The sequence below is a fragment of the Cyprinus carpio genome, chromosome B21 (genome assembly GCF_018340385.1).
Source record: "Cyprinus carpio isolate SPL01 chromosome B21, ASM1834038v1, whole genome shotgun sequence".
NCBI classification, from domain to species: Eukaryota; Metazoa; Chordata; class Actinopteri; order Cypriniformes; family Cyprinidae; genus Cyprinus; species Cyprinus carpio.
The window spans coordinates 6891668-6916597 of NC_056617.1; the positions used below are offsets into that span (position 1 = coordinate 6891668).

A 24930-nucleotide genomic window follows, 5' to 3' on the forward strand; every position below is an offset into this window, starting at 1 on the left:
TTATACTCAGGAAGACTACTGGATTCTGGGATATGAGTATAGAAGTGTTGTTATTTTGTATTACTAGCCCAGTGGGATATACTTCAAATATAGTAGGCCTATTCCCAGCTTCCACAATTTACTCATTATGCTGCCCTGAATAATATTTGTTGAATGGAATCCAATACTTTTGGGGTGTTGATTCCAAAAACAGTGGCTGTTTTGCTCTGTCCCATCATATTTTCTCACAAAATATTATTTTTTTTCCAGAAAAACTGCAGCCATTACAACTATTTGTTCAATTTCTCAGGTGATTTTTTTTTTTTCGTATGAATTAATGATTCTGAAGACATTATTTTATGCCTAATCTTACATTTTAAGGTTAGAATTATATGGAAGCTTGTTTCTGCCACGGGATTAAAAAATAAAACCAAAGTAATTGTGATTTTTTTTATTCTTTAGTTGAGTTTTTTCTTGTAATTATGAGTTTATCTCGTTTTTTTTCTGAAAAATTCTGTCTTTTCTTTAGAATTGTGAGATATAAATTAACAATTGCAAGAATTAAGTCAAAATTGTGAGATAAAAAGTCTCAATTTCCTTTTTTTATTTTTAATTCAGTGGCAGCAAAAAAAAAAAAAAAAAAAAAAAACAGAACTGCAAGTTGTAAACTCAGAATTCAGAGAAGAAAAGTTAGAATACTTGTAATTACAACAGAATATTTATGACAATTAATTCAGCTCACTTAACTGAAGGTGTCTCCAAAGTCGCAAAAATAAATAATAAATACAGTTGCTTTAAAGTGCATTCTGATTATTATTTGAACAATCATAATTTTCTGGAACAAAAAACAATGCACATGATGTAAATTTCGACTGATATTTTTGTACTCAGCATCATCAAACTAGGAAATATTATTAGGCTTTTTTTTATTTTTTTGCAAATCAGAAGAATTCTTTTTCAAGATTTAGGACTGTGTTATGATTTCTCCTTCCAGTCCTTTTTGTTCTACAGGCTAAAAGAAACTATTTCTGTTTGTCTACAGGCTGGAATAAATAATAAAACAGGCACTTTTTACAAGCGCTGCTGAGAGGTGTATATGCTATTTTAGGGCTGCTTGGTTGGCGTACCATTCAGAACATTTGTTTTTAAAGGGCAGGATGGGTTACTGTAGGTCATCTGCCATGCAGAATCTTATTTCTACTCCAGTGCACAATCACGTGCCCCTCGTGTACATTCTTGGCCTAGGGATCACAACCACTCTACAGGGAAGTCTAACTTCTAAACACTAGCTAATACAGATTATTCCTCATTGTGAATGAGAATAACAGTCCATTTAGAACCATTAAATGAAAACAGACCCTGTTTAAGGAGGATATTACATTGCAGTAACTGTACTGTTGAGCTTTGGGAGCTTTCTGTACTGCAGTGTAGGAAGGGAAGGTATAAATGGATATCTAGTTCGCACATTAAGTCAAGATGCTTATCAAAATATTTTCTTGTCCTTTCTTTGTTCCAAGTGTAAGAGGTAAACCAGGGTTAAACAAGCATGCACCGTTTGAGAGATTCTACTCTCAGCTAAATAGATTCATAATCAATAATTCTGGATCGTTTTATAAATTTCACATACTCAGCACACTGCAGTCACAAAATTATCACAACAACTGATTAGGACCTTATTTCATGACAAATTAATAAATACCATTCAAAAGTTTGGGTTCAGTAATTTGTTTAAAGGAAATTAATACTTTTATTCAGCAAGAACGGATTAAATTGATAAATGTGGCAGTAAAGACAATTATAATGCAACTTTTTTAAATACATGCGTCTTTTGAACTTTCCATTCATCAAATAATCTTGCTCTCATATAATTACACAATTTTGATGGATTTCTCACGCACACAGGAGCCAAACAAATCAAATGATTTATAATCTGAAAAAGAAATATGATGTATGCCACAACTGTCTAATATCTGGCACTTTTCCATGTACTCTTTCTGCTATATGCTTGAAGTTGATGGTCACTGTCTCTCTTCAGAAAATTTCATCTATGAAATAATAATCGAATGCCAAGTTAAATGTTGGGCAAGAATCAACTTGGTATGTAATGGAAATGTATGCAAAAGTAAACATTATTGGAGACATATCAATGTCTTTATTAGCTCACTTATAAATTAGTGAAAATGTAAAAAAAATAAAAATAAATTATATATATATATATATATTTTTTTTTTTTTTTCTAAAATGTATCTTTTTTTAAAGAATGCACATTTTTAAGATTTTTTCAGATATTAGGATTTTATTTTTGCAAGACCTAATAAATTGAGCTGAAAGACAGGCATCACTGTGAATCATGGAGATGTAGCGAGATCCTGGCACTGTCACAAAAAAGGGCTGTGATTTTATTTTGATTCATGATGTCAAATCGCAGTTTTATTCATGCCGACTGACTCTGAAATCATCAATCTTAATATATGCGGTTCCCTTAGGATCCCTGAAGCTCTCGTCTCACTGTTGCTAAACGTCTTCATCTGCATTCACGTCTTCTTCTCCATTCTCCGACTCCTGTGCTTTTCTCAGTTCTTCCCTGCCCTTCTCACTCTGATAATAGTCTGACTCAATCCACCCGGGGCAGCTGGACAACGTCACAAAGATGTCTTCGTCTACTTCTGTCACTTTGTGCACTCTTTGCTTTATGCCTTTGGAATACCACCGTGGAGTAGGGACTTTTTCTCTGGGGTTGGTGGCCTTGTATAACCCCTCACCTTCAGCCAGAGTGATCTTATATTTGTGCTTTGGGCACACAATACAGAGCTTGCTGTTGATTTCCTGTGCATGAAACATTAAACGGGTCAGAGTTCACATGAGAGGTAACAATGTGTGTCAAGTGCATTTATGGATCACTGAATGAGTTCTACTTCAGCAAAAATGGCTTTACCTCAATATCTCCGGGCTCTAAACTACTGCCGGCATCTGTAAAAAAAAAAAGGGTCATTAGCAAACATATGGACTAAGCTGACTCGAGCAAATGCCTTTTTGATTCTGGGCTTTTGCCTCTGGAATTGGACTTGGCACACATCCGCAACAGCAATGTTACAGTGCTAAATCTGCTACTTTGTCTCCCTCTAGTGCAGAGAAATAAGCAAAGATGCTTTTCATGCTACTCACGGTAACACTGCAGGTCCATTGCATAGAAAGTTCTTTGATGATATATAATAAGAATGTCTCTTCCATCTAGAGTCACATTCATTCTCTTGGCCTGAACAAGATCTTCTTTCTTGCCAATAAAATACATACGAGGAGGCTTGTTTTCATCCATGGATGTAGTGTGGTTTTAATTATGTCTTCTGTGAAAATATAAATATGTTTTATGAATATCATCCACTTAAATGAAGGTGCTTAAGTTACATGTGCTTGTCCTTCAGCTTAAAATTAGCAGGTGTTTGTTTGAAAGTAAGACATGTTAGTAGGAATTAAAGGGATAGAAATTGGGATAGATTCCAAAAAATGTCATCATTTACTCACCCTCGAGTTGTTCCAAACTTGTATGAATTTCTTTCTTCTGTTGAACACAAAAGAAGCTGTTGTGAAAAATGTTGCTAACCAAACAGTTTCTGGTCCCCGTTGACTTCATTGATAGTATTTTTATTTTTCCATATATGGAAGTCAGTGGGGACCAGCATTGTATATATATGCACACATATAACCTTTACATATATGTTGTAAAATTAGTTTCTGGTCCCTCAAACAGAAGTCATATCATTCATATGTCCAGTTACCCAGTGTTTGTATAAGATTATATAAACCAACACTTTAGAGGGAATAAACCAACGAGTTACAAATAGTATAAAATATACAAAATTAAAATGTAATAATAGCCTATATAATTGTATATAAAACAGCATTTTCTATTTGACAAGAATTACAAATATAATGCTAAAAAGTCAATTATGTTAAGATAAATCAGCTACACCTTCTCAGGCCAGCTAGGCCTTCTGTCACATATCAAATAAGTTTACTAAAAACAAAATGCTCCAGTATTTAACACATGTATCAAAATATATTTTCACTCATTAAATTTTTTTAAATTAGCCTTTTAACTTTACATAGCAACATAAATGGACATCGCTGAGCAAATATTTTAAGCAGTGTTACCCTGTCCTGTTCCAGGTCGCTGTGAATCTAGTGAAACGTAGGTTAAGAATGGTTTAAGTTTGTTCTAGTCTGCAGAGGATGGCGTTATCTCGAGCACACCGACTGCTGCGTTCAGCCCTATCAGCCCCTCAGATCAGGACCCTCTCAGTGCGTTTAACATTATCTTTGTTCAATGAATAAAACTGAATGACACACCACTAACGGACACATTAATACATGCGATTTCTCTGATATCAGAAGGAGGTTTCATAAAGTTCCATGATTGTAATTTGCCCATCTGTCTTTCAGGATTGCGTGTAATCATTTTATTCCAAAAAAAAAAAAAAAAAAAACTATTAAATGCATTTTTTTACATTCAAAGTCCAGCTCATCAAATAACACTATCTGTTATTATAACCATAACAAACAATAAAGTGTTTCGATCAATTACTCCTATTATTTAAATTACCACTGAAGGAACCAATCAGAGAGCGACTCTCACTGCGTACTCTTCAACGTCATCTTTGCGCAGCAGTTACGCAGCTGCGCCGTCAAAACAGAAATTAGCCTGCATACTAAACTCTTTCCCATGCGCAATTCGTTTATTAATGTGCCAGGTTATGTCGCATCTATTCTAAACATAAAGGAACATTGAATCATTTCCGGCTAGACGTAAGTGAAATGATTTCATCCTAAGCTATAGCTTAAGAGCAGCTAATGTGTGTGTTAGCCTGCTATCTTGTCTAGAAATCGGAAATACAGGCATGCTGCACATAAGCGAGTCCAGTTTCATTAATTAGTGTTTCCAACCCACAATTTGTATTTAAACAACTTAAAACGCATCCAAAAGACTTGTAGTTGACATTTCCTGTCGGAAACCCCTCTTAAATCAGCTGGTTTGAAAGCTGTGTTCCCAAACTGTCTATCGTTACTGTTGTTTCCTGAATGAACACTTTCGTTTTTTTTTTATCCATTATCATGAGATGTGCTAAAATGACACTGAAGTAGACTTTGAAACTTATCTAAAACCAGCAAACAGACAGACCTGCTAACAGCAGCTACGATGAGTTTTTTCTCAGCAGGGTTTCTGCAAAGAAAAAAAAAGTATAAAATGGTAGTTTGAGGTATTTGCAAATGGCATAAGTCTTTTTAGAAAGCATAGTTTAACCTCTACAGTTGCACGTGCTTTACATTATCAAAAACTAAATAAAAATATTAAACAAAACATTCTCCAAATAAATATTCTATATAAAATTTGTACAAAATTATATAAACCATAGCCCTTCTTAACTATTGCAACACATCCTTAAACACTTAAAACTGTTGTTAAAATATAAAAAATGTTATAAAAAATTTAAATTGTACATAAACATAAAATTGTATACAAAATAGGATTTTTCTATTTTAAAAACAGAATATATATATTTAATTATGTAATTATAAGATGCTTTAATTGTTATATATATACAAAACAAATCAAACAACTAAATATGTATCAGTTTAATGAAGACTTAAGCATTTGTTTGTACTTGACACATTTATCATTCTCTCTCTCTCTCTCTCTTTTTTAGAAAAGTAGAGTCAAACCTGTTATATGATAAAAAAATATATATAATAGGCAGTTACAGTTGCATGTGCTTTACCAGGCTGTGTATTTCCAGGTTATGGCACTGCGGGCATGTGGATTTGTCATTTTTCGGCGTTTGGTCCAGAAGCCTCCTCCTGATAATATAGAATTCCTTCTGCTGCAGACGTCCTATGGGGAACATCACTGGACACCACCCAAAGGTGCATCTCACAGCTTCTTATGATGCTTTTCATGTGTTCAACTCATTTAACTCTCAATTTCTTTTTGAACCACTTCAGTCCTGCCAATATAAAATAATATTATGGCTTATTTTCACCATAATGCTTATTTCTACTCAGAAAATTAGTCGGTAAAGCATTTATAAACTAAATAAATAAATCACAACTGCCACAAATACTGGTAGTTAAGTCATATGAGCGATTATCAGGAGCAAATCAGTTGAAGACATGTGGCTATCTTCAATTTCTTAGTATTATTACTAAAAGAATAACATTATCCTCCCCCCATAGGTCATGTTGACCCTGGAGAGGACGACTTCACCACCGCCTCGAGAGAGACACAGGAGGAGGCGGGTTTAGGTAAAGATCACCTGCGCATGGTCGATGGCTTCCTGCAGAGGTTGCACTATCAGGTCCGAGGAAAGGACAAAGAGGTCCTCTATTGGTTGGCTGAGCTGCGTGACCCAAACACACAGATCGTTCTCTCAGACGAACACCAGGATTACCGCTGGGCCAAACTAGAGGAAGCCTGCAAGCTGGCAAAATACCAGGACTTACAGGACACACTTACAGCAGCACAGCGGTATCTAGAAACACAGGGCAAACAGTAACATTTACACTTGGTTTTGACATTTAGACACTTACAGAGTTGAATGCTTGCTCTCATCTTAATAAAATTGTTTTAGGATGTTGAATTAATGAGGGTTTAAAGGAGGACCTGATGTGCTGTATGAAATTTGACTGTGGGAATAGACATTTAACTTCCATCCTTTTTGCATCTCTACTTGCTAAGCTGAATTTAATTTGAATTCATAAAAGGTTGCTTCCAAGCTGTTAAAAATGTTAAGACAACTGCACAACCTCTAAATCTCCACCAACAATTAAAACAAAGCTGCCATTCATTCCAAAGAATGTTCCGGGTTCGCTGTAATGATGCCATCTGTGGCATACTGTTAATTACCACGGAAAATCATGTTGAGAAGCCCCACAATAAAAAACACACACTAACATAAATACTTGAAATTGATATACTACAAGGCTTGTAAGTGGATTATGACACCATTAACATATACAACTAAATTTTTTTCTATACACACACACACACATTATCCAATCTCGTTGTCACATTTCCACAAGTTTTTCCACATACTGTACAGTTTTTCAATGTTGCAATATATGGTCCATTAAAAATAGTTCTTAAAATTGTATGCAAGTTGTTTTGCTACAAATCCTGTATCATCCAGATTGTCCTAAATTATTAACTATAATGAAACCAATAAATGATAAACACTGTTTAAGAATCAATGATTGTTTTAGGATTACTTTTATTCTATTATAGTTTTTATTCATATTTCGAACAAGCATTTATTTTTATATTTTTCATTTTAATTTTAGTTAAAGCACTTTGTCATTTTATTAGTTTCTTTTTAAATATTTTCTAAATGGTTTTAATTTATTTTTATTTCAGTTAGTAATATTAGTACTTAAAACCTTCAGTTTAAAAATGTCAAAAATATTATTAAAATTTGTCATCTAATGTTTACATTTTATTTTAGCTATATTTCAATGAACAAAAATGATTTTTAGTAGTATTAGTCAACGATAACAACACCGCAATTAAAAGAAAGCACCTTTAAATGTCTTGTCTAATGGTTTAATTGCATTAACTCCTCTACATACACACAAACAAAAATGAATTGTATTGTGATCATACAAGCACAGTCTTAAAATGATCATATTGGACACCCCCACCCCCCCCGAACTCAAATACTTATGCTTAGAATAGGAATAAGTATCGATTTAGAGTCATTCTTACTGTTCTCCATTCTTCCTAATGTGAATATTTAGAATGATATTCCCTTTAACAACATTACAAGAGAAAGGAAATGCATCAAACTCAGAGCAAATAATGACTTCGGTTGTTTTGATCTGACTCAGGACCACAAATCCTGTCAAAAAATGGCATATGAAAAACAAAAAATCATTAATGAAACATTAAAAACACACTCATGACACAAATAATAAAATCCTTCAAGACAAATCCACTGTCGATTAACGTCACAACACTTTTTGAAATGAACTTGGTTGTTTTACTGTGCACAGGGGTGCAATACACCGAGAGTCTCTTGCTGAACGTGTAAAATCCAGTCCGTTTTAATCGATTTTCATCGGCCCTGTTGAGCCCTTTCGGCCCGTAGTCCAAAAGTTTAAGTGAGCGATTGAGCCGGGAACGATAGTTCTAGATAGTTCAGTGAGTTCATGATGCTCGGGAGAGTACAAGAGCACCGTTTCCTCACGATCCTCACATCCACACTCCCTTCTGGAGGGGTTTTGTAGGACCAGGAATCAGAATCCATGTCCTTGGCTGGTTTGTGGGAATAAAGGTGTACCTGAGACCCCATGTGCATAAACATCTGCGCTTCCACCCCCATTAATGAGACCTTAAGGATTCGCGTGCCTCATCGGATGATTGACACATCATATAAAACACATTAAAACACACAAGCATGCTCTTGAAAGCTACGGCCCATGACAGCACCGTTGCCAATGCAAAAAAGCATAAGACTGGGGATGAGAGGGCTCACACCGATGAGTGAAATGTCCTCGGCAGTCACTGATCTCAAACCCCGTACTTAAAAAAAAAAACTCCCAAGATTTTCAGTCAAAATCGATGAGAAACGGAAACGGTTTGGTACAGCTGCTTGGACACTCATACGTGATCACTTACCAAGAGTATGTGTACCTTTAAAAGCATAACAGTATAATTACCTTCAGCCAAAATTGGTGGATGGAATATTAGGGACCGAACGTGGGACATCATCATAGTGACTTAAACAGTCTCATCATAGTTTCTGGGTCAACGAAATGAAGGTGTGCTGGAAGTAGTTTTAATGCTAGTGTTGCTGAGCACTTGAAAGCACCTTCATGTGCCATATAATCTGACACCGTGATTTAATGGCTCAAAAAGCTCAGGTGATTTGGGGGTATGAGCTGTGCATAAGAGGATGTAGTTGTGAAGGTGACCCTGCTGATGTGGATGGCTGGTCAAAATGACGAAATTAAATTTTATGAGAAGGAAACAGTCTGTTCGTTCTCCATTTTCCCACCCTTAAATACTTACCTTTCTAAGTGGGATCTTAAGTACATATAGTAGAATCGGTGAAGCCCTATACTGTAAAGACAGTTCTGAAGAAACCATAACTGGGAAATGAACAAAACATTCCTTTGTTGGTGATTTTACCAGGCGTAACTAGCTCATAGGTGGGTTGAAGGGTTAGTTAGATCAAAAATGTAAGTTTTATTTATTTACTCACCCTCATATCATTGCAAATCTGTGCGGCTCTCTTGATTCTAACTAGCAGACTGCATTTGGTTATGAAACACACAAGAATCAATGGCTTGGAGCATAAATGAGAGCTTTAGTGATGTAAGGAAGATCTTAGATTTTGGCCTTTTCCTCTTCTGAAGCCATCGTATATTGCAATTTGGACTTTTTTTTCTCTGAATTCTAAGTTACATCTCACAGTCATTCTTTTATAATAAATAATAAAAAAGGCAACTGCAACTTCTTATCTCACATTTTTTTTTATTCTTGCAATTGACCCTTTGCGAAAACCCACCCTCCTTAGTTAATGTTGCTATGTCTGACAAGCCATGCCGCTCTGACCCAACTGTTCTCACGCGTGAAAAATGCATCGCAGAGAAAAGAGGAAACTGACAACATGCCAACAAACAAGACAAAGCAGGTTATTTCTGGTATGAAAAAGGTCTCAGCTTTCAAAATTGCGTCACGTAAACTGATCATCTCTTCCTCTGTACTAGTTATAGCATGAAATAAACATGAATGAACATCAGAATGTATTTTATCTCAACCGCAGAAAGACGTCAATACACTCAATTTTTCAAGTTTAAGTCCACGTAAGTTAATCTACTCTCCTGTCTGATTTGTTTGTCGGACAAGCTGGCAGATTCGGCGTTATGATTGGTCAGATCGCCTGTCAATCAAGCTCTTTGCGAAGGGTCAATTACTAATTTAAATCTTACAACTCAGATTTTTGTTCTCAGAATTCCAAGTTTGTTTCTCCCAATTCTGACTTTTTTCTCTGATTTGTGAGTTTTTATCTCGAAATTTAGATTTTTGTTCACATTTTTGTTCACATCTCACAATTCTGACTTTTTTCTCTCTTTTTTCCCTCTTCTGTACTGTTTTTGCCTGCTAAATGGTAGGGGAAGTAGGTAAATTCGGAAACTGGCATTGTTTAGTTATTACTTTTTGGAAAAATCAGCTCAAAAATCTCAAAACAGCTTGACAAAATTTCTCTAGCGACATAAGGGTGAGTAAACCACAAAAGATTTGTATTTTCTGAGGGAACTAGCCCTCAAAAAAGGGTTGCAATTAACAAAACATTTTGAAATGTGCATGTTTAAGGTGGCCTGACAAGCTCTGATTATCCAAAAGCCCTGAGGTTAAGAGGCAGGAGAAGGTGGGATGTGAAACATTACTAAAAATGAATTTTGTGAACCCATAGTGAGCTTTACTTATGAACGGGGGAGGTGCTGAAAAGGACAGAGACCTTAAGTAATGAGTTTTTTGGAACAGAGTGAAAAATGAAAGCTTTAAGCACAGGAAAAGAGAATTTGAAACATGAGGCTGTCAGGGTAAAGAATAGTGAGAGGGCAAAGGTCAGTGTCACGGAAACGGTGGAAGGAGGTCAAGATTCCTCGTTGCCAGAGTCGTCTTCATCGCCAAAACAGTCCCCGGCCATTTCACTGCCAATCCCACTGGCCTCCGCCTCATCTTCATCATCCTCCTCCTCCTCTATGTCGTCGTCATATAGATCGTCGTAGAGCAGGTCAGAGCTGCTGTCGTGGGAAGGCACTTTGGTCTGGATGCAGTACTCAGCAAGCGTTGTTGGTACTTTAACTCCATCTCGCTCTGCATCTGCCTTAGTGGACGTCACCTGCTTCCTGTGCACAATGCAACGACAGAGTGAGCTAGTTAAGGCTTTTTGGAACAGCTGCAAAAGTAACACATATCTATCTATCTATCTATCTATCTATCTATATATCTATATATATATATACATACAGGTGCATCTCAATTTTTTTTTTTTTTTAAACTTTTCAAAAAGTGAAACTTTCATATATTCTAGATTCATTACATGTAAAGTAAAATATTTCAAAAGTTTTTTGTTTTAATTTTGATGATTAGAGCTTATAGCTCAAGAAAGTCAAAAATCCAGTATCTTAAAATATTACAATATTTCCTAAGATCAATCAAAAAAAAAAAAAAAGGATTTGCAAAACAGAAAAGTTCTAGTTCTTTAAACTATATTCATTTATGGACTCAATACTTGGTCGGGGCGCTTAAGCACAAATTACAGCATCAGATAGATACAGCATCAGTCTTCCTCCAGACTCCAGACCTTAATTTACAAATGAAATGCAAAATTTACTTATTCTGAAAAGAGAACTTTGGACCACTGAGCAACAGTCCAGTCTTTTTCTCCTTAGCCCATGTAAGATGTTTCTGATGTTGTTTCTGTTTTAGAAGTGGCTTTGTAGCTCTTTTCCTGAAGACGTCTGAGCGTGGTGACTCTTGATGCACTGACTCCAGCTTTAGTCCACTCCTTGTGAAGCTCTCCCAAGTGTTTGAAACAGCTTTGCTTGAAAGTATTCTCAAGCTTGCGTTCATCCCTGTTGCCTGTGCACCTTTTCCTACCCATTTTCTTCCTTCCAGTCAACTTTGTGATTAATATGCTTTGATACAGCACTCTGTGGACAGCCACCCTTTCAGTAATGACCTTCTGTGACTTACCCTGTTTGTGGAGGGTATCAATGATCGTCTTCTGGACCATTGCCAAGTCAGCAGTCTTCCCCATTATTGTGGTTTCAAAGAACAAGATACCCAGAATTTGTACTGTAGGGATGGTCTTTTAATGAAACTCAAATGTAAATATTCTAATATTTTTAGATACTGGATTTATGACTTTCTTGAGCTGTAAACTCTGATCATTAAAATTCAAACAAAAAACGTAAAAAAAAAAAGTTTTACTTTACATGTAATGAATCTAGAATATGTGAAATTTTCACTTTTCGAAATAAGTTACAAAAAAAAAACTTTTCACAATATTCTAATTTTTTGAGATGCACCTGTATATACATACTACTAGATTTAAAAAAAAGAAAAGAAATGAATACTTTTTTCAACAAGGATGCATTAATTTGATCAAAAGTGACAGTGAAGGCATTTTAAATTTTACCAATATGTTCTATTTCAAATAAATTCTTTTTCAAACAAGTCTTGAAAAAAGAAACATTTATTACTGTTTCCACAAAAATATTAAGCAGCACAAATGTTTTCAACATTTTAATATATTTTTTAATGTTAAATATTAATGTTTTTACTGTATTTTGGTCAAATAAACATAGCCTTGGTGAGCATAAGAGACTCTTTTTTCAGTAAGGTAAAAGTTCAACATTTTTCACTAATGTTTACTTGCCCAGGGGAAATAAAGACACTTGGAGCAGTATGTCCTGAACTTCAGAGGGATGGTGCAATGGAAGTGTGTTGGGCCAAAATCAGGCCTAAGTCAATGTTTAATCTAAATCTCAGCCAACTTTAGAGGTATAATTCAATTTGGACTTTTCCTGAAGAATATAGAAGTTGTACACAATGCTTGGGTGTGCTGTGCGGTTGCCAGGGTGCTGCTGCTGTTACTAAGGTGTTCTGAGCGGTTGTTGAAACATTGCTATACAGTTGCTATAGTTGTGAGTTTTGTGTTAGCACATTGCTGGATCTCAGCAAAACAATGAAGGCTTCACAGCTTATTTTAACAGTTGCAAATGTAACAGCTACATGTATAAATATATTTCACTTCTTTTCAGAAAGAAGAAACAAATTTTCAGAGTGTTTAGTGTGGATGCTTACTAGACTAAGAGAAAAACACACATGGCCAACTCTCTATGATATTCTGATCTCTAGATATGGTTTAGCTCCCCTACTTCAAAGTAAGTGTACTGAACTTTTTCACATCTATTTTATCAACCAAGAGGCAAAAATCATTAAGTTGAGAATTAATCATGTCTGTAGCACAAACAGTGCAGGACAGATTAGTTAGCAAGCATCATTAATAATATATTAATCATTTATTATATGCATCTGTACTTTATGTACTTTATATGTTGTGAGGTGAAGCAAATACAAATATTGAAAATTATTGTTAATATTAAAGTGTCAAAGAGCAGGAGAAAATGTTTCAGACTGACCTTTAAACTTAATGTAATTTGATATAAACAGCAGAGAATGTGTTTTCATGGAAGTCATTTAAATGATGAAGTGGTCGTACCTTATAATCTCTGCGTATTCCTTGTCCTTGCCTTTGCTGTCCCTCCACTTGCGAAACATGACCGATGCATCCACGTTTGCAGGAGAAAAGGTGTTGGGTTCATTCAGCAGTGAGATCACACTCAGCAGGATTGTTCTACAGACAAACACACACGTTATTGTGGTTTGGAGTCTAAGATTTTTTAAATGTTTTTGAAAGAATTCTCTTATGCTGACAAGGCTGCATTTATTTGATCAAAAATACAGTAATATTGTGAAATATTATTTACAATTTAAAATAAGTGTTTTCTGTTTTATATATTTAAATTTTTTATTTATTCCTGTGATGTAAAGCTGAATTTTCAGCATCACTACCCTAGTCCTCAGTGTCACATGATCCTTCAGAAATCACTCTAATATGCTGATCAACACTGAAAACAGTTGTGCGGATTATTATTTTTGTGGAAACGGTTATACAAATTTTTTTTTAAGATACTTTAATTAACAGAAATTTTAAAAGAACAGCCTTTAGCCTATTTGAGTAAAATTCTGGGTATTTCCACTAGAATACCTGACATTCTGTGTGGGGTTCCATCGCTCTGAGGGCAGCTCTCCGCTCTGAGGGTCATCCACAGGAGGATGGAGGATGGAAATACACACGTCGCCATTCTAGGTTAGAGAAATGTATGTTAAGCAACAATGGCAGCATTGTTATGATTACTAATGTAAGTTTTAAGCTGTTGTAATCCATTTGGTGGCACGGTAAACAGGCATTAAACAGGCAAACCCAAGCATTTTCACCTCATAGATGTTTGGATGCCACATCTTTGTGAGGAATCGGAAGGTCGGAGGAGAGTAGGGGTAGTCAATAGGAAATTTTATATGGGCCTGGGGAAAGAGACAAAGTGAAACACTGAGCATTATTAGATCGCATCTGAGCTGTATTATAGCTGGTAAGTGAGCCGTTTTAAATCAGTCCCAAAATGGAAAGGACACAGACTAAAAGGGTTCATATATACATAATCCTCATGAATCTCAACATCATGTACTCTTCATCAGGTTTCTGATGTGGTGCCAAATGCGCGCTTGAGACAACAGTGCAATTCAACTAAACAGTGCAGTGCTGTGTTAAATGCTGCACTCTCTTCAGTGCAGTGCTGATAGCACTATTTTGTGCTGAGTGTTGTGATTGTGGTTATTATAACAATAGTGATTTTGAAAGTGATTGTGGCTTTGAGTTAATTATAACAACTGCAATGGTTGTGAGAGCAGTTATAGGTTATGTGGCTATGGCCATGAGTACAGTTTTAAAGGAATAGTTCAGCCGAAAATGAAAATTCTGTCATTAATTACTAACCATCATTTTTATTCATTTAGAAATTGCCCACAGACCAAATAGAGCTATGGCAGATGTCACTATTTGTAGTGAATAATGGTGGTCATTAAAATTTCAGTCCTTTCCTCTCAAGGTTATGACTCATAGGACTTGGAATATAGTGCATAAGTCGTAAAAAGTAGTTTTATGATACTTTTTACGATGCTTCTGCATCTTTTTTGAAACTTGAAACCTCCAGAGAGAAACCTCTAGTCACATTCTTCCCTCCTTTTGTGTTCCACATGTTATAAAGAAGTCCAACAGGTATGGAATGACATGAGGGTGAGTAAATAATGAGATAATTGTCATTTTTGCTTTAAACATGAGTGCAGTGTTACTCTAATACCGTATCTTCTCTGCGAGTGGAAATCCTGCTACTCACCACTGCTTTTGACTGCTGATTATTATGTGTCAGTCTACATGAACTGGCTAGTGCACAAGTCAGACCGCAGTGTGACTGTGACAGCGTGAAAGAAGATATGAGTCTCAGTCAAAGCATTTAGTGTTAGAAAGCTAAAACCTGATCTAATCTAACTTCCTCCATTTGTGATCATTAGAAATAAACGGGAACAAATGACACAGTTCTTTGAAGCTCTAAAAACTGGAATTTTTACAGGAAAACTTGCATATATTTAAAAAAAAAAACATTTGATGTATAACAAATTATAAATGCTATTCAGCAAAGATGCAATATCTATATCCATGCAATTTCTTGCTGAAGCCTGATAGCTGCAAATTTTAAATACTTCGTCTGATGGGTGGAACCCAAGCCTGTGTTTACAAAAGATACCATAATCTTCCTCAAAACATGCCGTATTACATATATCAGCCAGACTATGCTGTTGGGACCTAGTTGCTCAGTTATATGTTTTAGAAGACAGAAAATTATGTCATGCATTATGAGGTACTATGAAGGTACTTGCTATTAATTACATGAAGACTTAAAAGTGAAGAGTGTAATTGCTGTGTACTTAAAAATATTGAATTTACTGTTTGCACCAAAATGTAATCCTTCTCCAAACTCATGGGGGAATCAACTAATAAATGACTCTTATATTTAAGGAATAGGTCATCCAAATTAGAATTTACTCACCCTCAGAACATCCAAGATGTAGAAGTAGAGGAAGCAATATTATGGAAAAAAGACTTGTTCCATTGCTGAGCAAGTGATGGTAAATTTCTATAAATCTGTTCCCATGAAGAAACAAACTCATCTACATATCGGATAACCTGGGGGTGACTAAAGTTTCAGCAAATTGTCATTATGGGTGAATTATTAAGCTGGGACAGAAGAATGAATTTTAACATAACAAAAATTGCATTTTTATATATGAATTAGCCATACTAAATTGCTGCCTTAAATTCATAAACAAAACTTCACCAAAAAGACTGTGACCTGTGTCATATGATGATACAGTAATATACCTATGAAGGAATGCTGAGGATTTTTGTTTTGTTTTGTTTTTTTGGTTAATTTGAGGACTGCGTCACTGAAAGTACTGACTATTGCAGTTGATAATATGCGTGACTACAGGGAATACGGTTAAAACGCACTGTCCTTCTCTTTTTAGCTCTCATATCGAGATGTCATTAATATCTGTCAGGGCTAAAAATAGAGATCTAGAGTATAAGGAACGCATCACCCGGGGAAAGAAGAACTTGAGAGTGCAAAACATGGGAGAACAAGTATGCGAGGTACACTTCAGAATTAAATATTATCATGCAGACTTGAATTGCTTTGTCTGACTCACAACAACCTAGTCAATTGGTAAGCATTCAAGAACATCATCTAAATCCACACAAGGCTTACCTTAAAGTAGCCCCCTTCATAAAGTGTGTTTGGAGGGCCAAAGATGGCCACCTCCCAGTTGTAGAGGTCCGACTCCTCCACCAGAGTGATGCGGAAACCTTCCACTGGCTCCTCCTGCAGGGATTTCAGCTCCAGCATCAGAGCCTTCTGAGAGCTCGGCATCTGCTGGTGTGCCATGACAGTCCTGATCCTTCAGCCTTACTGTGGATTCAATGAAAACAAGTTTAGTTTTTTTTTCAGAAAATTATATATATATATATATATATATATATATATATATATATATATATATATATATATATATATATATTTTTTTTTTTTTGACAATCCCATTGACAACAACAATTTCCTTTTTTTGTAGTTGTTCTAAATATATTGCTGCTGTACTCACTATTAATGCATATGTGGTATAACCACTAAAAAGCTCAAAAGTATTAAAAATATTATCTCTATCTCTATCTATCTATATATATATATATATATATATATATATATATATATATATATATATATATATATATATATATATATATATATATATATATATGCTATTTGGCCATTGAGAGGTAAAGGAAATTGCGAAATGAAAGAAAAGCCCATAAAAATGCTGTACAAATGTATGATTGCGTTTGTATGCAAAAGCTATACAACAACATTTTGATAAATAAAAACATTTTCATACACAGATTCATACCTGTGCTGCTCCCCAGGAAATGTGATGTTTGGGTGCCTTAAAGTTCCAGCTTCATGTAAATATCAATACGTTTCTGATATTTATTTATTCCTTGGGGCCCAGAAGAGACTGTTAACCTTATTTTTCCTTTGTTATTTCTCGAATCCTGTTGCTTTTCCTGTTAGGCGTGACGTTATCCAATCTTCAATCAGATGTTAAGACGAATAAATCTATTTATCACCCTTATAATCAATAAAAGAATAAATAAGCCGTTTGTTCTGTGTTTGCTGCTGCCCGCAATGGAGGTGAAGGCGATGGGTTGGTTGGGAGTTGTCCTCGTGTACTGCCCTAACGTCTAACAAAAACTCTACGGCATGCAAAAAAAACTCTAATTTCGCTTTATATGATGCAGAATATGTTTGTCAAACCCTGCGACTCGCTGTCATCACGCCGTTTCGTTGCGCGTCTTCGGCCGCACAGCTGATCAGCTGCTTGTTTACATTTGTTCTACTGCGAGGCTATAACGCACCTTCAAAACCCTTCGTTTGCGCAGAGAATTACACTGCCAGCTCTGCTTTATCCGTCCAGACCGACTCGACAGCGAATTAACTAAAGGGTATGGGTGTTATGGAAGTGGGCTATGGAGATTAATGGGAGCGCAGGAGAGATATATGAACGCAATCGACAGGTGATGATTTCTTTCGCCGTTTCTCAATCGCTTTTATTGATGCTTCCGGTTATCATAGTGCGTGCCTGTACACGTCTGTACGCCAGTGCGTCATGACGCAGGACACTCGACTGTAAATACTTGTCGCTCATGGAAAACTATATGTTATTACATAGGTAGTACCTATTACATACAGAAAAATATTATCGTACAAGTATATAAATATGCGTTATATGTGAGAATATTTTAGTAAGCAAAAACGTAATTTATAATACACGTAATAAGAATATATCATCAACAAATAAGAAACAGGAAAAAGAGTAAATACTAATTAAAATGTAAAATGACGATAATAAACAATAAAAAAGATGGAAAAGAAAGCAGAAATAAATTTATAAACTATCCTATGTTGGCCTGTATAACCTTGTGTCCTTTTGTGTCAAAATCAGCTGCTTTGCATAATGTTTATGTCAATATATATTTACATTTACATTTAGTCATAGCAGACGCTTTTATCCAAAGCGACTTACAAATGAGGACAATGAAAGCAATCAAAATCAACAAAAGAGCAATAACATGCAAGTGCTACAAGTCTCAGTTAGCCTAACGCAGTACACGTAGCAAGGATTTTTTAATAATTACATAATAAAAAGAAAACAAATAGAAAAAGATTAGAAAATGCTAGTGTTAGAGGCTTTTTTTTAAAGAAAACAAGCAGTTAGAAAACAAACAGAGCGCAAGTCTTAAAGGAAGGAAAACAAATAGGCCTAGATAAAATAGAATTAGAACTTAATTATATACTTAGAACTTAGAAGTAGAACTAGAACTTAGAAATATACATATAACTTCTTTGAAAGTGTAGTCTAATGGTTGGTTGGATAGAAGGAAGGAAGGAAAGATGGATTGATGGAATGACAGCCACAGACAGACAGACAGATAGATAGATAGATAGATAGATAGATAGATAGATAGATAGATAGATAGATTTCTCTGTTTAATCTCTTAATTATTGTTACAGTTCACAAATAAACAAATAGATCAAAACATTCCTTTTCCAGGTTGATGGACTCCAACCCGTGCTGAACTCATGTGCAAAGGCAGACACAGATGACGTCTCCTCCCCAGCTCTTCTCTGATTGGTCGAACCTGTCGTCATTCAGTGGCAACGCATGTCGTCACGCAGGAACCAAAGAAGGCGGTCAAACCAAGATGGCGTTCCGCGATGAAGCAGGAAATATACTCGGTTTTCAGTAAATCTCCTCATCTGAGAGCGTCGACCGGAGATTTTACGTCCAAGGACAAGTGAGAGACATATTCGGAGACTGAAGACAAAGCAGATACTGGTAAGGACACCGGTGGGACACGCAGGGACAGTTTGAGGGGCGGTGGCAGGGGAAGTCGGGCCCTGTTAGGTCGCTTCACTAACCTGAACTGAAACAAAACTAGACAGTTGTTTTTAACCAAACGTCCACATTCACTTCCGTGCTTGTTTAGTTGTTAAGTACCAGATCTTTGGTTTTAGGTCTAAAATATTTTAGTTAATTGATTGATATGACTGGCAGAAAAGGAGAAAATCGTAGAAGCCTGGTAAGGAGCCAGGGAGAAATATGTCATCATCATCATCCAGTTTTAAAATAAACCAAATTGTCGTAGGACTGTCTTTTCAGTAACAGTTATATCTAAGGATTTCTTGTTAAAATTGAGCTGGTAGGACTCGTCTATGTTGCTGTCTGAATGAATTTCTCGTTGTCTTTATTATTACGCAACAAATCTGTTAGCTATATGTACGTTAGTTAACAGACTGGTTATGATTTTTTTTTTCTTTTCTGATCAGCTGCTATGCTTTTTATGCAAGACTTCGTGGGTGGTGAAATGACCTCAAAACCGGTTTTTATCAGCCTATTTGTCAGCATGTGATATATTTTTGTGCTAGTTCCCTAGTTTTCATCACATAGATTATCAGTTGTGCTTACTTTATTGGTAAACTTCCTGTAAATGTAGAAGCTTATCTGTTTACTGTTTCACTTTAAGAAAGTCCAAGAAATGCTTGTAATTTAATGCTGTTGGACACTAGTGTGTTTTCTAGTGATCTGCCAATGTTTTTCTCTCCTCAGTTTCCCGAACTATCTGATTACCAATATACATACACATTTTTATTAACTTTTTGACAATCATCATTAGACAACAACAAAAACATAAAATGTATAATAATTAATTATTATTATTTGTTGCTTTCCCATATTATTTCTGGGCATGCCTAACTGTTAGGATTATTTTTAATGCTATACATTTCATACAATTTATGCAAAAAGTATGCTGAATACATTTGTGAAGCTATGTTATATTATTTTAAAAGGGACAGTATAATGTTGTAAAATATTTCTATTTCAAGTAAATTATCGTCTTTTCAACTAGAGTAGAGAGATGGGTGCTGAAATAACATTTAAAAAATACATTATATTAATATATTACATTATATTACATACGTTTTTCATTGGTTATGACATGGATTCAGATTGGTTTATGGAATTAAGATAAATAGTTAGATTACTACACATGTATAACCAATGAAGTTTATTTAAATAACATATTTCAATAGTGACACAAATAACTTGGCACAATAACAAGCAAGCAATTCTGTTGTTTTCTTAAACACAGTTCTGTCTTTCTTGTATTAATCAACCAGTTTTGACAGATTAAAAAGATATCTGAAACCTTGCTTGTTATGAAGTATTGGATATTGATTGTAATGTATGGGCAATGTTCAAAAATGGTAACTTCTGTAGAGGAAAGTGTAGGGATTGAAAAAATATGTAACTGACAGCAGTTTGTATGAATTTATGTTGTTTGTCTGTTTCTTTAGTTACTCTAAATGGCGGCGAGGAAGTCTGGATCAGATATCCACAACAACGGTGAGTCAATCATTTGCACTGTTTGTTTTGTTGAAAATAAAAAAATTTTTCTGTTTATTTAGTTTTACGTATAAATGGTTTATTTCCATGCTATTTCACTTGATGTTCAAGGACCTGTCAGCTACCTTGATGATGTTCCTTTCAAGCTCAATGAGAAGTTCCGCTGTCCCTCAAAAGTGGGTCTTCCCATTGGCTTCTGTTTTTCTGATTGTAATGCCATACTTTCGGAACTGCAAGTAAGTCCAGTTTCCCTTTAACTTTCCATTATAGAAATGTTTTTGTCAGAAATAATTAATGTTTTTTTGCTTTGTTTTTTCAGTATGACTTTAGTCTAGAGAGGCGGAGTGTTCAGTGGGGGGAAGAACTCGCCAAAGCGCAAGCTGCTGAGGCTCGAGCAGCGGAAGCCGCCCGTACGGACTCTGAAAACGAAAGGCAGGCTGCTGCTCAGGAAGCAGATGTTGGATTGGTTGGGGGGAAGAAAGCACGTCCCTCTGATGAGCAGGATGTTGTCCCACCAGCAATGAACCCGGTTTTAGCTGGCCTACGGCATAACGCAATTCTCATGCCTCTCCCAGCCCCATCTTTTGGACCGACACGACCAGCACCTAGCAACCCGACTCCACAGAGTCTGAACTTAGCTGACTTTGAGCGAGAGGAGGACCCTTTTGACAAACTTGAGCTTAAAACATTGGACGACAAAGAGGAGTTGCGGAATATTCTGCAGAGCCAACCGCAGTCGTCTGTTTCACCGCCTCAGCTTCCTCCAGAAGAACATCGCCCCACTTCTCCCAGTAATACGCCGCCTCTTCAGACCAAGGCAGGAATCTTCCATAAACCCAATGGACTGGTTGGACTGCTGGACTTAGACCGAGGTGGGGTTGTGGGGACCCCCCATGGACAGATTGATGCAGACCGCCCATGTAACATTCGCTCGCTGACTTTCCCCAAGCTTTCAGACCCAGGAGACTCCCCTTTGGAACCACCTTTCAGCGTTTACCCAGCAGCCCAACCACGCAGCCTATCCAATGGCACGCCACCGTCTCTGCAGAGAACAGCGTTACATACCAACACGACACTCCCACAAGAGCAACCTGTCTTCCCTCAGAATGGGACACAGAAGCAGGTATCATAACATGGGCAGAAACATTTGCCTGTCAGGGCTGATTGTTAGCATGCAAAATAGCTAATGCTCATTGGAAAAGCATGTCTGTGCTGACATTTTGCAAAATTATATTGCGTAGCTTCTTCTGTGTTTTGCCTCAGTTTCAGATTAATGTGGATTTGGCAACAATTTATTATGTTGGGTGTTGTATGTACTCCAGCAATTTGGAAATGAAATATCTGGTGAGTGAGTGGCACCAAAAGTTTAAAGGGTTAGTAATTTAAAATTAAAATTCTGTCATTAATTACTCACCTTCATGTTGTTCCAAACCTATAAGACCTTCGTTCATCTTCAGAACACAAATTAAGATATTTTTTGATGGAATCTGAGAGCTCTCTGGCCCTCCATAGACAGCAAGGATACTATCACGATCAACGCACAGAAACGTAGCAAGGACATCTGTAAAAAAAATCTTTATTAATCAATGATCTGCCCCGTAATCATAATTTGTGTGAAAAGGAATAAAAGTTTTACTGCCACTAGTGGTCATTTAAGTTGGAAACTGCAATGAATATGTATAGGAACTTTGGAGATTTGCAAAAATGTAGACGGAGGCATGATTTTCCAATGAGTCTGGGCTGAAAATATTTATACTGATTTTCTTCATAACATCTTTGCAGTCAAACCAGGTCACAGCGACTAACCATCCACCTGCTACCACGATTCTGCACGGCCTCTCTCCCAGCGAACGACAGTGTGTGGAGACGATTGTGGGCATGGGTTATTCATTTGAGGGTGTTCTCAAAGCCATGCAGAGACAAGGACAGAATGTGGAACAGGTCACTTTTTAGCCTGAGTATTCTTAGGGCAAGTCTGTGATACTTTTGTTTATGTAAATGAGACTGTTTATGTCCTTGGTCTCATTCATAGGTGCTGGAATATCTGTTTACTCACAGTCGACTCTGCGATCGAGGTTTTGATGCGACTGCTGTGGAGGAGTGCTTGGAGATGTACCAGGGTTCAGAGGAAAAGGTGGGTGAATTCCAGAAGCCACAAATACACACACAGCCTGAATTACAATCTACTGTCTAATTAGAATATACAGTTGCATGTGTGCTTGTTATCAGAATTGCAAATGCTTGTTTTGACGTACTATATTTGAATCAAAAACTTTCTTTTTTTTGTTTTCTGCATTACATTTTCCACGCAATTAAAAGTCATACAAATTTGAAAGCAGTTTTTGTACTTATGCTACATTCTCTCTTCTCAGGCTTTGGAATTTCTGCAGCTGATGTCTCGGTTTGGAGAAATGGGCTTTGAGAGGGACACTATTAAAGAGGTACTGCTCGTGCACAATAACGACCAGGACAAGGCACTAGAGGATCTGATGGCCCGAGCGGCTGCGAGCTGAGCCTTGAGAGTCTCCCCTTTCTCGAGCCAGCCCTCCTTTGGCCCTCAGGGGGGTCCTGGCTGTGGAAGGGTGGGATTCTCTTATCTCTAAGACAAGATGACTGATTTTGTACCCTAATAAAGATATACCTCTTGGGGTAGGGATTGACGGCACCACCCAACAGTGCATTCATCCCTCCTCAGCTGTATGTCTGTTAAGTGATCTTAGAATAGTGATGAGTGGGAGGAGCCGAATCCTTCTCCGAAAGTCGGCATTGGCTAGTGTCTCTATTGGCATGGTGACAGGCTAGAATGGGCGGTGCTGGAGAAACAGAACCGAGCGGAGCCCCACTGACAGAATAGTGACCCTCGAAGCTATTACGCTGTTATCTCCCGCTGCTGGACGCAGGCTTTCGAAACTGAAACCTGAACGCTCATGAACACAACCCATGGCAGAACAGAGACCCCACAGAAGTGCCCTCTCTCTATTCTGTCTCTGCTGTTTGTTCATACGTTGTTTATATGTTTGACAGGCGGAAACACTTTGTCTTTCTTCATTTGTCCTTTTTTGAGATTGTGTTTCTTTGCTCTTTGATTAGGAACTGCTTTAACAGATCTAATCATCATTATGTAAGTTCACAGAAAAAAACTGCAGTAAACTTTTGTTCAGTTGGCTTTTGAACTGGAATGAACACATTTGGCAAGAGAAATTGGCAAGTTCGTCCGGAGCTGCAGAATTTAAATGATGCTGCCACATTTTCAAAAACTGACATGCAAATACTGCACAGACACACTGAATCACAGATGTTAATATAAACATATTTAAAGATCTGTAAAGATACACTGTCGGTTTCCACCTGTAATAAAGAAATTGAGAAACTTAACACGGTAATGAGGTTAACACATTTATATGAGGTTTATTGGACTGTATAGATGCGTGGACTTCTCAAAAGTTTGGGGGCAGGATGATTTTTTTTGGAAATAATTAATTCTTCTGTTCAGCAAGGATGCCATTTAATTGATTATAAGTGACAGTTAAAATTTTTATAATGTTAGAAAAGATTTCTATTTTAAATAAATGTGTCGAAGAATCCTGAAAAACATGTCACTGTTTCCACAAAAATATTGAACGGCAGCTGTTTTCAACATTGATAATTATTAAAGATGTTTCTTGTGAAGTAAATCAGCATATTAGAATGATTTCTAAAGGATCATCTGACACTGAAGACTGGAGCAATGATGCTGAAAATTCAGCTTTGCCGTCACAAGAATAAATTACATCTTAATATATTTTATATTTGAAAACCGTTCTATTAAATTGTAATAATAGTTCACAATATTACTGTTTTTACTGTATTTTTGATCAAATAAATGCAACCTTGGTGAGTATAAGAGATTTCTTTTTAGAAATCATTAATCAATTTATAATACCAACCCCAAACCTTTGAACAGTAGTGTTCCTGATAGTTGTGCAATAGAATGATTTTAAGACGAGACTGTGAATGCTTGCTGCACATTAGAAACTGTTTGAATGGCCTTTTAGAGCTTTGGTCACCAGAGGAAACCTTGATGTCAGTTCAAATATCTCCACATTACCTCATGGGATTGACCAATTTGCTCAGTACAAGAGATACTGGCTCCCTCCTCAGAGGAACGAAGGAAAATAGGCAGAACTCTGCAGTATACGAAATTTACTTATATATATATAAATAACTTTTGGGTGAGTTTTCATCATACCAGTGCTTTTAGGTTGAGGTTT

General features: G+C 36.4%; 4 protein-coding genes across 4 annotated transcripts; 2 read left to right on the forward strand and 2 right to left on the reverse strand.

The window, feature by feature from the left end:
* Window positions 1–2248: 2248 nt before the first annotated feature.
* rfesd (Rieske (Fe-S) domain containing) lies at window positions 2249–4451 on the reverse strand. The gene is made up of 5 exons (XM_019071470.2): window positions 4132–4451; window positions 3502–3538; window positions 3145–3323; window positions 2915–2949; window positions 2249–2805 (listed from the first exon to the last, which is right to left on the reverse strand). Exons 3-5 carry the CDS (start codon window positions 3293–3295, stop codon window positions 2494–2496), a joined length of 498 nt encoding a protein of 165 aa, XP_018927015.1. The 5' UTR covers window positions 3296–3323; window positions 3502–3538; window positions 4132–4451; the 3' UTR covers window positions 2249–2493.
* A 174-nt stretch (window positions 4452–4625) lies between these two features.
* On the forward strand, window positions 4626–7221 carry nudt2 (nudix (nucleoside diphosphate linked moiety X)-type motif 2). The gene is made up of 3 exons (XM_042748114.1): window positions 4626–4782; window positions 5772–5898; window positions 6208–7221. Exons 2-3 carry the CDS (start codon window positions 5775–5777, stop codon window positions 6525–6527), a joined length of 444 nt encoding a protein of 147 aa, XP_042604048.1. The 5' UTR covers window positions 4626–4782; window positions 5772–5774; the 3' UTR covers window positions 6528–7221.
* Window positions 7222–7556: 335 nt separating this feature from the next.
* On the reverse strand, window positions 7557–17851 carry ube2r2 (ubiquitin-conjugating enzyme E2R 2). Its single transcript, XM_042747581.1, has 6 exons — window positions 17123–17851; window positions 16429–16629; window positions 14045–14131; window positions 13815–13912; window positions 13266–13400; window positions 7557–10884 (listed from the first exon to the last, which is right to left on the reverse strand). The coding sequence occupies exons 2-6, from the start codon at window positions 16603–16605 to the stop codon at window positions 10629–10631; spliced, it is 753 nt and encodes a 250-aa protein (XP_042603515.1). The 5' UTR covers window positions 16606–16629; window positions 17123–17851; the 3' UTR covers window positions 7557–10628.
* Window positions 17852–18930: 1079 nt separating this feature from the next.
* Window positions 18931–24055, forward strand: LOC109054176 (ubiquitin-associated protein 1-like). The gene is made up of 7 exons (XM_019071473.2): window positions 18931–19111; window positions 20632–20680; window positions 20792–20916; window positions 21000–21803; window positions 22463–22621; window positions 22713–22814; window positions 23053–24055. Exons 2-7 carry the CDS (start codon window positions 20641–20643, stop codon window positions 23191–23193), a joined length of 1371 nt encoding a protein of 456 aa, XP_018927018.1. The 5' UTR covers window positions 18931–19111; window positions 20632–20640; the 3' UTR covers window positions 23194–24055.
* The last annotated feature ends 875 nt before the right edge of the window (window positions 24056–24930 follow it).